General features: G+C 58.2%; 1 protein-coding gene across 1 annotated transcript in view; it reads right to left on the reverse strand.

Annotated features, from left to right (window-relative positions):
• COL27A1 (collagen type XXVII alpha 1 chain) overlaps positions 1–12,412 on the reverse strand; it is a gene marked incomplete at its 5' end in the record, with an annotated part of 128,550 nt that overhangs the window by 12,706 nt on the left and 103,432 nt on the right. The window contains 12 exons of the mRNA XM_081103611.1: positions 1,181–1,288; positions 2,474–2,581; positions 3,035–3,142; positions 3,225–3,278; positions 3,691–3,744; positions 4,024–4,077; positions 4,595–4,648; positions 4,851–4,907; positions 8,755–8,808; positions 9,676–9,729; positions 10,729–10,836; positions 10,965–11,018. Coding sequence (XP_080959737.1) covers positions 1,181–1,288; positions 2,474–2,581; positions 3,035–3,142; positions 3,225–3,278; positions 3,691–3,744; positions 4,024–4,077; positions 4,595–4,648; positions 4,851–4,907; positions 8,755–8,808; positions 9,676–9,729; positions 10,729–10,836; positions 10,965–11,018 — 867 coding nt within the window. The remainder of the gene's footprint in view (positions 1–1,180; positions 1,289–2,473; positions 2,582–3,034; positions 3,143–3,224; positions 3,279–3,690; positions 3,745–4,023; positions 4,078–4,594; positions 4,649–4,850; positions 4,908–8,754; positions 8,809–9,675; positions 9,730–10,728; positions 10,837–10,964; positions 11,019–12,412) is intronic.

Below are 12,412 nucleotides of genomic sequence, written 5' to 3' on the forward strand. Positions count from 1 at the left end.
CATCTGGTAGGTGTCTGCTTAGCTTTTAAAGAGATTGCCCAACTGTTTCCCAAAGCCGTTTTCCCCATTTACATTCCTATGAGTTCCAGTTGCTCCACAGCCTTGCCACCACTTGGCATGGTCAGTCTTTTAAAATGTTCACCATTCTCACAGGTGTGTAGTAGCATCTCATTGTGGTTTTAACGAGCATTTGCCTGATTAATAATGTTGATCTTTTTTTCCATAGGTACTTTTTTGCCATATGCGTATCTCTTTTGATATGCGTATTCAAATATTTTGCCCAGCTTTTTAATTGACCTGCTTCTTTCCGTTTTATTGAGTTTTGAGAGTTCTTTATATATTCGAGATATAAATCCTTTATCAGACATATGATTTGTGCTCCTCTTAGTACGTGGCCTGTATGTTCTCTAAATAGTGCCCGTTGAGGGGCAAAAGTTTTAATGAAGTCAAATTGATAAAATTTCCTTTTAAGGATTGTGCACTATTCTTTTTATATATTCTTAGATTCACTTCTCTACAATTGTATTGAGATGCCCGGACTGGGAGGCCTAGGTTGCAGGTTTGATCACCAGGGTCAGGCCACATACAAGAATCAACCAATGAATGCATAAATAAGTGGAACCATAAATCAATGTCACTCTCACGCTCTCCCTAAAAATAATTAATAAACGTTTTTTAATTGTATGGAGAATTTTTGTATCTATTTACGAGGTATATTGGTCTGTAGCTTTCTTTCTTGTCTGACATCAGGGTAGCGTTAGCCTCCCAGAACGCACTGGGAAGTATTCCTCTTTTGGGAGGAGTTTATGTAGACTTGGTATCACCTCTTCCATCAGTGTTTACTAGAACTCACCAGTGAAGTCACCTGAGCCCAGGGTTTTCTTTGAGGGAAGCTTTTAAATGACAGGTTTAATTTCTTTCCTGGATGTTAGGCTCTTTATCTGGTTGTGATCCATCTCTCCTCATTCTGAAGGGACCACTCAGATCTCATCTCTCAGCCTCCTCCCACCCGCTCCGCTCAGGGGAGGAGAGTGGCAGCTGGGACCCAGACAGCGTGCTGCTCTGCGCCGTCACAGATCAGGCAAGTGGCTCCTGGGTCTGTGTGCGCATGCGTGTGAGCGTCAGTATTTGTGTGTGCAGGTGAGCGAGCGAACATGTGTATTTCCTGGGGTTCACTCACCGGCTGGCCTTTGGATCCAGGCTCCCCCTGGTTCCCAGGAAGACCTGTTCCGCCCTCTGTCCCCCGCTTTCCGGGGGGACCCAGCTGCCCAGGTAGTCCGCTTTCACCCTTTAGGAAACAGACCACAATGAGCAGTCACAGGGGGAAAGGGTTCCAGGTGGTTCCAGGGGAGGGGGAGGGGGAACCTAGGAGACAGCACAGTGACCCCACAGGGTAAGCTGAGACCTCAGAATGGTGGGGCTCACCTGTGGCCGGGCGGGGCCGCAGAACTCCAGCCTCCTTAAGGGGAAAGTCAGCCTCTTGACTCTGGCGCTCCCCTCACTCTCCACAGGGCCTCTCCTCTTTATTGTGTCTTCCCAACAGACCATGCAGGTCCCACCCGCACACCTGCACTCAGACTCTCCTCCTGCCTGAAAACCACCTCCCTCCTCTCCTTTAAACCCTCCCGGGGCCTAGGCCACCTCTCCCCCTGCCTGCTGTCCTCTCTGCCCAACTAAACCTTGAGCTCAGGAAGGGCGAGAGCCATGCCTGACTCACTCATCGCAATCTTCCTTCCTATCTAGCCCTGGGCTCATACTGACTCAGGGCTCCTCCCCCCCCAACCCCCCCAACGTCCCCCAATCCCTTAAGGAAGCTTTTTAAAAAGATGCCTTAGAGGAGGGTCCCCGTGGCAAACAACATCGATTGTTCTACAAAGGCCCACAAGAGGGCGCCCATGGACAACTGAACAACCAGTTAAAGCAGTGGTTCTCAACCTTCCTAATGCTGCGACCCTTTAACACAGTTCCTCATGTTGTGGTGACCCCCAACCATAAAATTATTTTCGGTGCTACTTCATAACTGTAATTTTGCTACTGTTATAAATTGTAATGTAAATATCTGATATGCAGGATGTATTTTCATTGTTACAAATTGAACATCATTAAAGCACAGTGATTAACCACAAAAACAATATGTAATTATATATGTGTTTTCCGATGGTCTTAGGCGACCCCTGTGAAAGGGTGGTTCGACCCCCAAAGGGGTCGCGACCCACAGGTTGAGAACTGCTGAGTTAAAGGACCAGGGCCAGGGAGAGGGCAGTGTTTATAGCTGCCTGAACACACTACCCTTTAGGTTAGGTGGAAGCTTGGACAGGAGCCCCTGGGAAAGGTCGGCAATGTGCACGCCATTCTCACCCAGGCCCTGGGACATGAGTGAGTGCCTCATGTCGGCATTATAGTCAAAATCGTTATAATTAGAACCACGGCAGAAAGGGTGAAGGGGGGGTAAGTGTGTTAGTAAGTGCCTGACCTTGAATCCTGGGGGTCCCTGTGCTCCAGGCAAGCCGGCCACACCTGGGTTTCCTCTCTTCCCAGCAGGACCCATGGGGCCAGGCGTCCCATCAGCTCCTTGCTCCCCCTGGAAAGAAAGAGGGCAAGGAAGATCCCTCATGTTTCAGGAGAGGCAGCCGAGGAGGTGGGGTGGCTCAAAGCCTGGGGGGACTCAAGGCGGAGCTGGAGGCAGGGAGGTCAAACTCCAGCATGGAGGTCACACTCCCTCTGTGTGAACATGGCTGGACCAGAGGGCTAGAGGAACTGAGGACTTCAGCGTAGGGAAGGGGAGGGATCTTAAAGGCCAGAAGCTCATCCACTGGGCAGGGGATGCCTTCTGGGTGCTGGCATGGAGGAGAGGTGTCAGGAGGGCCACACTCCCAGGTCTCAAGGGATGAGGCAATTGCTCACACGGGGAACTTCAGGGTATGTGGGTTCTGCCTTGCTCCTCCTGCTCCATGGCCATGGCCTATGGCAGCATTTCCCCCGCACCCCCATACACACACCTCATCTCAAATGGAGATGCCCAAGTCCTGCTCACCTGCTGTCCCGGTCGACCATCCCTGCCTGGAAGCCCATCTGGTCCAGCGACACCTTCAGGGCCCTGTCTCCCCACCACGCCCCGGGGCCCCGGCAGCCCCTGCAGGCCCTGTGGGTACACAAGAAGCGTCTGAGGATTTCTGGGGAGGGAAGGGTGGTGGGTGGGAGAGGCGAGGCTGTGGGTCACTCACCTGGATCCCCCTCCGTCCTGGTGCCCCGGCCTTGCCTTGCTTTCCCTTTGGTCCCTGAAAAACCAAGGGGCACCTGATGGAGGTTGCCTGGAGGTGCAGAACCCCAGGAGCTCTGGAAGCAGGGCCCTGAGAGGATCATGGGCCCAGTCCCTCCACCTCTCGGACCTCAGCATCTGAATCTGCAAATGGGCCCGAGTGCCTGGCCTGGAGGCCCAGGGGCAGAGCTGGCCTTGGACCCTGCTCTGGGCCTGTCTCTCGCTGGTCCCTGCTGCAGGGGCTCTGGGCCTTGGCAGCTTCCTGGTGGGAACCTGAGCCCCCCCCCCCCCCCAGCCCCGCCCCCGGCTGGTTCCCTTCCTTTGCTGTGGCCCTTCCGGCCCTGCCTCCTCCTTGCTGTGTGCTTGGGCCAGACTCTCCCGTTCCCGTTCCCAGGGCCCCAGTCTCCCCCGTGGACACCCAGCTCTCTTACCTCTTCCCCTTTCGATCCTTTGGGTCCCGGTCGCCCCCGGGGTCCCGGATGCCCCTGCAAACCAAGGTGAGATGACGCAAGGCAGCCCCAGGATTCTCTCCCGGGGAGGGTGGCCAGTCTCCGCCTGGAGGGGGAGGGGTGGGGAGGGGTTTGGGGGTGCAGGCTCTGGGGGTGCCCCCAGGATCAGGGCAGGAGAAACCAGAATGGGCTGCCCCAGGCCCTCCTGCAGGGAGGGTCCCTTTAAGCTTTAAAAGGCCCATTCTTTAATTTCCCCCATAGCGGCTCCACCCCCCTCAGGGCAGGAGGGGGGACAGGGCAGGAAACACCACTCACGGGAAGGCCCTGCTGGCCCGCGTTTCCACAGAGGCCCGGGACACCCTCCTGTCCCTGGAAGTCAAGGAGAGACAGGTGAGGGGGCCCATTCTGGAGGGGGCGACTTTCTCCCTGGAGGAGGCCCGGGGAGCCCTTGCTCTTCCTAGCCTGTGTCACGGTCCCTCTGAGCCTCAGCTCCCCGCTGCAGGACGGAGGGGAGGTGGAGAGCCTGCTAAGGGCCCAGTGCTCACTGATTCATTCCGCGGCTGGGCTCCTGCTGCTGCCCCTGCTGCTGCTGGGGGTCCCGGCACAGCTGGGGAGCCAGGGGCCCTCACAGGGAGGGGTCTTTCTCCCCCATGGCCCCCTCTCGCTCCCTCAGAAAGGTCTCGGGCCAGACCCTGCCCTTACGCCCCGAGCCCCCTTTCAGGGGCCTGTGCTCCGAGCCTGGGCACTCCTGGGGGGAGGAAGGGCTTGTGTCCAGGTGAAGGCTGCTCTGATCCCCGGTAGCACGTGCCAGGGGAGGGGCCTGGGGCCGAGGCACACCCCCTGTAACGCTCCCACTGCAGCCGGCAGGGGGCGCTCCGATACTTACAGGGTATCCAGGGTCCCCTGGCTCCCCGCGGTCTCCTCGATCACCCACAGGGCCCTGAATGACAAGGACAACAGCAAAAATGGGCCACCAGGTGCAGGGGATGCCTGACCTGGGCCTCATTGGCCACGCCCTCTACGGAGCTCTAAGCGGCCTCACCCCTGCTGAGCCTCCCCCCCACACACACACACAGCAGGGGGCGGGGTCCACCTAGGCCTTGGTCCTGGGGATGAAAGTTGGAGGGGGGTGGGGCGCTTACCGGATCTCCAGGTGGCCCGGGGGGCCCCTCGGCCTTGCCGTCCTCGCCCTGCTCCCCCTGTGGGCACAGAAGCAGCTTTAGGACAAACCACCTGCTCTTGGTGAGTCTGGGCGATTCCAGACACTCCACCCACACTGGGGCCGGAAGGGTCTCCCTCAGAAATGGAGACCAGCCTATTAGGGTTACAGGTGGGAGACAGGCCAGAGAGGGAAGGGGCAGGCGTGCGGTCAAAGCCAGCCCTGGGCGTGGAACAAGATTGTGGCACACAAAAGAGTGCTTGTTAGCATCCCCCCTGAGCACCCCCAAGCCAGCGCCTCCGGCTGATCGTGGTCAGGTAGCTCCGAGCTAGTGGTCACACCCTGCTTTGCACAGGACCTTGGAGCTCCTCTTCCCAGCTGAGAAGTGAGTGTGGGGTGAAGGGGCAATAGAAATACCCAAGGGGGTGGGATTTCGTGAAATGATGCAGAAACCCTTGCATGATGCTCAGCAGGGAGTGACAGTAATTCCAACAGGCACTCACTGCGTCCTCCCAGCAATCCTATGAAGCAGGCACTACTAGTGTTATCATCCCATTCTACAGATGAGCACACGAAGGCACAGAGAGGTGATGTGAGCTGCTCAGGGCGACTCAGTCCTCAATAGTCCCTTTCTGTAGCCTTTGTTGGGAGGAAGGGGGCCAATAACCAGCTTTAGGATGAACCTCCTACCCTCGATGGGGGTCCCAGAGAAGGCCCTGGGCTGCCCCAGGTGGCACTCAGGAGGACCAGCTTAGGGATTTTGTCCATAAGACAGTGTCCTGTCTGCAAATGGGATTGTAACACATAGCAGCATTGCTCTGAAGGCTCAGGGAGGAAGGGCTCATGTAGCTATCAGCACGCTACTGCACACAGTAGGGCTCAGTCAATGAGATTGCAATGCCTAGCAGCGTTGCTCTGAGGGCCCAGGGAGGAAGGGCTCATGTAGCTGTCAGCACGCGACTGCACACAGTAGGGCTCAATGAGATTGCAATGCCTAGCAGCGTTGCTCTGAGGGCCCAGGGAGGAAAGGCTCATGTAGCTGTCAGCACGCTACCGCACACAGTAGGGCTCAGTTGATGGCTGTAAGATTGCTGTTGCTGATTATAATAAGAGCAGGATGATGAGTGGCATAAATGTAAGCGGAGTTTAGAGCGGAGGTCCTTGGGCCATGGCAGACCACACTGGGTCCTGGTCCACCTGTCAGACAGGTGGCAGGATGCCACATGCCAGCGACATGGAAGGTGTACACAGAACAGCAACCTCAGGCCTCAGAATGTTCCAGCCGCAGACAACACTGGGGTCACCTCCTGTGGGGCACTCAAGTCAGGGCACCTCTGAGCCCCCTCACTGTCAGCAGGATTTGAAGGGGAGGCCCGAGAGGCAGGAGAGAGGGGAGCTGGGCCTGGGGCTGGAGCCCATCCCAGGCACGAATCAATCCCCGAGGCTGGCGGCAGTTGCACCTTGGCCCAGGGCCTCTGTGGCTCCTGCGGGCAGAGATGGAAGGCAGGAGGGATCTGGCCCCAGGCCTGGAACCAGTTGTACCCAGGAGGGTGGCCCGGGGCGTGGGGATTCCCTCTCCGCCCTGTCCACTCTCTATGGCTCTGTCCTGGGGCTCGTCCCGCTGGCCCTGGTGGGGGGGGAGGCAGCTGGACAGGGGACTTGGGGAAGGGGCTGCGTTCACCTAGTGAGTTCTGTGTGCCAGGCATTTTATGAGCTATGCCTCATACTATGCCTCATACATTGTTTCATAGAACCCACCCCTACGCTGCTGCCACTGTTGCCCCACTTTACAGATGGTGAAACTGAGGCCCAGGGAAGGAAGGGTCTTAGCCAAAGGCACACAGAAATCAAGGGGCGGTGTGGGCGAAAAGCCAGCTATAGTGATCTCTCCCTCTACCCCCCTTGAGGCTGTGGTCTGGGGATGCATTTTATGGAGCAGAGAGCTGGGGAGCCCCTGACACCCTTCTCCCTCTTCCTAGGGTCTCATCCCATCACCCCAACCCCTCTGTCACTGCCTTCGTAGATAGAGATCCCACAGGGAACTTCCCAGTGAACAGCATCTTGGCTCATCGAAGCATCTGCCTCTGGCGAGAGAAGCTGGGTCTGGCCTGAGGCAGAGTCTGAATCCTGGTCCCGCCACCCCCCTCTGACCGGGAGCTGGTCCCTGGGCGTCACGGAGACCGGGTTTCTCCACCTGTCACGTGGGACTCTGATACCTCCGGGTGGAGATCAGGATGAGGATCAGGGAGAAATCTTGTGGAAAGAGCTGTACTTGGCTCTTATGCTTCGGAGGGCAGGTCTCCCCAGGACCCTGCTCTCTCTTCCCTCCCAGCCTGTGGTTGGCTACTCATTGATGTTACTATTTTTATTTTTGAGCTCATTAGGGCATCATTCCGCAGCTCCCACACTAGATCAACCATTATAAATCCATTCATGCCTGTTGCATTGCCGGCCAATGCATGACCAAACTAATCATACCACGCGAGTCAGAAAATGCGTCTGGCTGACATATAGGTGATGTCTGGCTTAGCCTCCCCAAGGTACCCGCCCACTTAACAGATGAGGCAATCAAGGCTCAGGGAATCCAGGGGCCCCACCCAAGGCCCCAGTGGACTTACGGGATTTGGGTTCCACTCTCAGCAGCCGTAGGGACTACTTCTGGGGCTGTCAATGGCCCAGAGCAGAAAGGTACCCCGCTTTTGGGGGGTCTGTGTTAACTCCTCCTGCACCAGACTGTGAGGGCCCAGGAGGGACTCTGGGAACCGAGAGGCACTTTCTGCGGTTTCCCAAGTGATGTCAGAGCCTGTGGCTCACTCTGATGGCAGATCTGTTCTTCTCCAAGCAGGAGAATGGGCCAGCTGGCCAGCAAGCCGGGCCAGGGTGATTCACCCACAGCGGGATGTAGTTAGTGGGGAGCTGACTCGACAAAATGCAGGAGGCAGCGGGGCAAGGAGACAGCGCGGCCGCCTGCAGGCGGACCTTCCAGCTGAGCCATCGGGAGCGGAGGGAGGAAAGGAAGAAGGAACCTAGAGCCGCTGCCATACGACTCAAGGATGGTCTCAGGGCCAGCGTGGCGCTGCCTTGGGTTCTGACCCAGGCCCCATGCCCTGGACCTCTGGCGGCCCCACCTGCACAGTGGGGCAGGGCACAATGACCAGCAAGGTTCCTTCTAGCAACTCCTCTCCTTTCCTTTTTTTTTCTAATCCTCACCTGAGGATATTTTTTCCATTGATTTTTTTAAGACTGAATGGAAGGGAGGGAGAGAGACACATCAATGTGAGAGAAACACATCGACAGGTTGCCTCCTGCCCGTGCCTGACCAGGGCCGGGAATTGAGCCTGCAACTGAGGTATGTGCACTTGATGGGACTCAGGACCCTTCAGTCCAGGGGCCGACACTCTATCCACTGAGCCAAACCGGCTAGGGCACAACTCCTCTCCTTTCCGGCATCTGGAGCCAGGGGCGGGGGGATGGACGTGCCTCCCCTCCGCCTCGTGTGCTCCCCTGTGGTCAGTAAATGCTGGTGCTCCTCCGCTCCTTCCCAAGCCCCCTCCTGGCTCCCGACGGGCGACCTCATTCCCCAGCAAGGCTCCAGCTCCCCGGTGCATGGGGATGAGGGAATTCATAGTCTTAGACATTGCGTGACTGCTCTCTATTTGCTGGACCGAAAGCCCAGGAGGGCAGGGGCTGGGTCTGTTTTGTTCTGGCGCCGGGCACAGAGACCATGTGTGGGGCTTAGGTCTGAGGGCTCCTGCCTCCTGGCCGCCGTGATGTGAGCAGGGGTGAGCCTGCTGTGAATGTCCGTGCTGTCCCAGCCACAGTGCCCGGGGCTTGCTCCTGCCGGCCCGGTATCAGGGGGCAGCTGCTTCCCACAACCCAACACCCACCTTTTCGCCCTTTGGTCCCGGAGGCCCGAGGGGTCCCGCGATGCCTTTGTGTCCCTGCAGGAAACAAGAAGGCGAGGCATGAGGTGAGAGCCTGGGGGTGGGAGGACTCAGAGGAACTGGATGAAGGACAGGGACTCGGAGATGGAGACACTGGGCTGTGCAGCCGGGCCCTGGCTCTGCCCCAACTTGCTGTGTGACAGCTGAGCAAGCCCGGGCCTCTCTGGGCCCTGGCCCCTAGACTGGCCGTGTGGGTCCGCTTGGATGGTTGAGGACTCCGACCTCTGTACCCTGGAGCAGGCCTGGGACGAGACCGTGGGAGAGCGGTGTGCCCTCTGGGGCAGGGGCAGAATGCTTGCCCAGTCCGTGGTCAGACCGCACATATGGATTCCTCCGTGGGCCCCAGCACCCTCTCTTCCAGTTTCCATCTCCTTTCCTCTCTCTCCTGCTCTCCTCCCCCCTCCTCCCCTCCCTGTGGACCTCTTACACACACAGCATCCACCGCTAACTGAACAAACCAGGCCTTGCACACACCTTCACCTCCCCGAGCCTCTGATTCCCTCCCTGAGCAAGCCCTATGCCGCGGGGCCTGGTGTCCCAGATGTGTATGTGGGTTTGGCTTAGCCGCCTCCAGGGATGCCAACTTGGATGCAAAACCGGCCAAGGCTCTTTCCTCCCACAGAGCGCAGCGGCGAGGTACAGGGGCACCCACCATCAGAGGAAGGACTCAGAGAGGGCGCAGAGGGAGGATCTCTGTCCACAGCCCCCCGCCCCCCGCCTGGCCGCCGATGGTCCCCCCTGGTGTGTGGGCCCAGGTGCTCCCTGGGGCAGGGAGACTAGGACTCTCCAAGGGCCCGAGGGCTGGCCCCCAGGTGGGAGGTGGTGGAGGTGGAGTTGCAGAGGGGGGAGGTGAGATTTCCTTACATCGTAACCAGCCAGTCCCGGTTCTCCTTGGGCCCCCATCCGTCCTGGAGCGCCCTACGAGAGGAGGAGACGGCGTTGGTACGCGTGCGGCTCCCACAGCAGGGACTCAGGCTCGCTCTGCCCGCCGGGCTCCAGCCAGCTTAGCCCAGCAGCCTGGCACTGATATTTCACCCAGAACCCAGGCCGGAGGTCAAGGTGAGGAACAAGTGGCATTGTCCCCTCTGTCTGAGGCTCCCCTCCCCCCAGAACCTCCCTTCTCCCAGCTCCAGGGGTTTCTGAGAGCCAATGGCTCAATTTTCCCCAATTCTGTGAGCAGAAGGGTTATAAAAAATTAAACTATATGAATTACAGTTCAGTGATATGTAAAACAACAGCAACAGGTATTCAAAACTCCCTCCTCGCGAATTAGTTTACATTTTACTGTTTATTACCTAGGCTCGGAGGTTAGCGTCTGTGTGGCGGGAACACTAGCTACCAGTGCGCCCTGCGAGTCTGCCCCGACCGCGCATTCCAGGACGTCGCGTTGGCAGCTTCAACTCAGCCCTGGTGGCAGCATTTCCACCAGGACACAGGCAAGTGCCCCGGCCAGCACGGCTGCTGACCACACACTGGCAGCTCAGAGATGTGGGTCACCCTCGTCTGCCACCCCCCTTGCCCCTCTTAGGGTCTCCTTCCCGCTGCAGCGGTCACCCCCGGGCCAGCGATGGCTGGGACAGCGTCAGAGCCGTCCAGAGAGCCAGCAGCTTCGCCTGGTCCTCGTGATTGTGTTACCAGGGGGAATCTCCTTGTTTAAGAAAAGCACACCCAAGAGCCTGGTGTAATGAGATTAAGATGAACAGGGCTCATTCATCCGGGTCTTCAGGAGGCCAGGACCCGTCAGACTGTGTGGTGTGCGCTCTTCCAGCTTCTGCAGCCCCCAAAGGGACCCGTGATGCAAAGGGAGTGGCTGAGACAACAGGGGTTCAGCTGACAGCTGGAGTGGGGAGACCTCCCTTTTTGCCCTTGGCCCCTCTGCCCATGACTGACACCACCCACCCCACCCAGTGTTCTCACCGTTGGTCCCAGGCTGCCCCGGGACCCTTTAGGGCCTGGGGTGCCAGGGGGTCCGGGATCTCCAGGGGCTCCCATCTCACCCAGCTGTCCTTGGTAGCCCTTGGCACCCTGCAGCGGGAGGAGAGACAGGGCGTCACCAGGCCTCTGGTGGGAGGAGGGGGAGAAGAGGGGAGATGGAGGGGGAGAGGGAGGGGGCCACGGGTGGGTCATGGCAGGAGGAGATGGGGGGATCTTACCTTGGCCCCGGTCCGGCCCTTCTGGCCTTGCTTCCCTGGTTTTCCTTCAGGACCCTGAGGAAGGAGGGAAAGGAGGAAAAGATGAGAAATGAGGGACAACTAGGCAGGTCCACGCAGCATCACAGCACTCGCTCTGGAGGCCGACTGCGTGGGTTCCCCGCTGATTCTGCACGCCACTCCACATGACCTTGAGCATGACCTAACTTCCTGTGATTGGCGGATTTGTCTGCAAAGTGGGGAGAGAGCCGAGGATTCAACCCGGTGACACAGTGTCGTGCTGCCAAGGCGCCTGGGCCATAGTCGGTGATGGATAAGCGGCTGTTGTCATGGTTTCTGTTAGGGGCCCAGGCTGTCCCAGTGCAAACTGCTTCCTGCACTGAGCTCCCTCCATGTGCCATGAATTGTTCCATCTGCCTAACGACCCCGAGCCTGAGGCCCGATTCAGACTCCCTCCCATAGAGGAGGCAGCCGAAGTGCCCAAAGGGAAAGCCACCTGCCCAGGGCCCCTGCTGACCCACGGTGGGGCCGTGATTCCCTGTCCAGGGCTCAGGTGCCAGCTGGTGACACCAGGCAGGCAGGAGACATGTTGTAGGCCCTCCCTCCTCTCTGAGATACTGAGCGTCACTTCTGCTAAGCCCTGAGGTCACATCCCACTGCCAGGGTCCCCCTCGCAGGAGCTAGGGCTCAAAGGGCTCCTCACAGGAGGGCACTGTCCCAGGAAGGCCAGCTGCCCTTCCCACTCTTCCACTGGAGCACCCAGGAGATCCCTTTAATGGGCCACGCTGCCTCTTCCCCCCAAGGCATCCCCAAATGCTACTCTCTCCTGCACTGCCTCAAGCGGGGGGCGGGGCGGGGGGCAATCTGGCTTTGTCCCCATAGTTATCAGGAAACTCAGTTCGAGGCAGGGCTGGGGAGGGTGAATGAGTGTGAGAGAGATGAGAAAGCAAGAGAAGGAGAAGAGAGCCCCAACCCTGGGCCACACTGGGTTGGGACATAGGGGGTAAGGCAGGCAGCACTTCTGGCTTAGAAAGGACACCAGCTGCCCTCAGAGGAAAGTCCCTTGAAGGCCCACCCCTCCAAGGGAACTTTGAAGAACACCTATGTTCTTGGCAGGCACTGAAGAGCTGGTTTGATTCGATCCCCTTGGCTGCATTAGCAGAGGCACATGTTGTAGGATGAGGGAGGTGATGGCCCCCTCTCAGAATAGGAGTTGCCTTCTCAGAGGAGGCACGGACTAATTGTGATGGACAAGGGTTCGGAAGAGGGGATCCTAGAGGAACAAGGATACACCTGGGCTAAACTAGAGGGGCTTGGTTCCCGGTGCAGATTTCGGCAGCTGCCCTGAGGATGGCCCGAGGATGAATCTTACAGGCAGGCCGGCTGCGATTTAGAATAAGGGACAAATGTCTGCTTCAAAGACACAATGTGGCCAAAGCGTGTTGGAGAAG

The sequence above is a fragment of the Myotis nattereri genome (assembly GCF_964212035.1).
Source record: "Myotis nattereri genome assembly, chromosome: 12".
Classification (NCBI taxonomy): domain Eukaryota; kingdom Metazoa; phylum Chordata; class Mammalia; order Chiroptera; family Vespertilionidae; genus Myotis; species Myotis nattereri.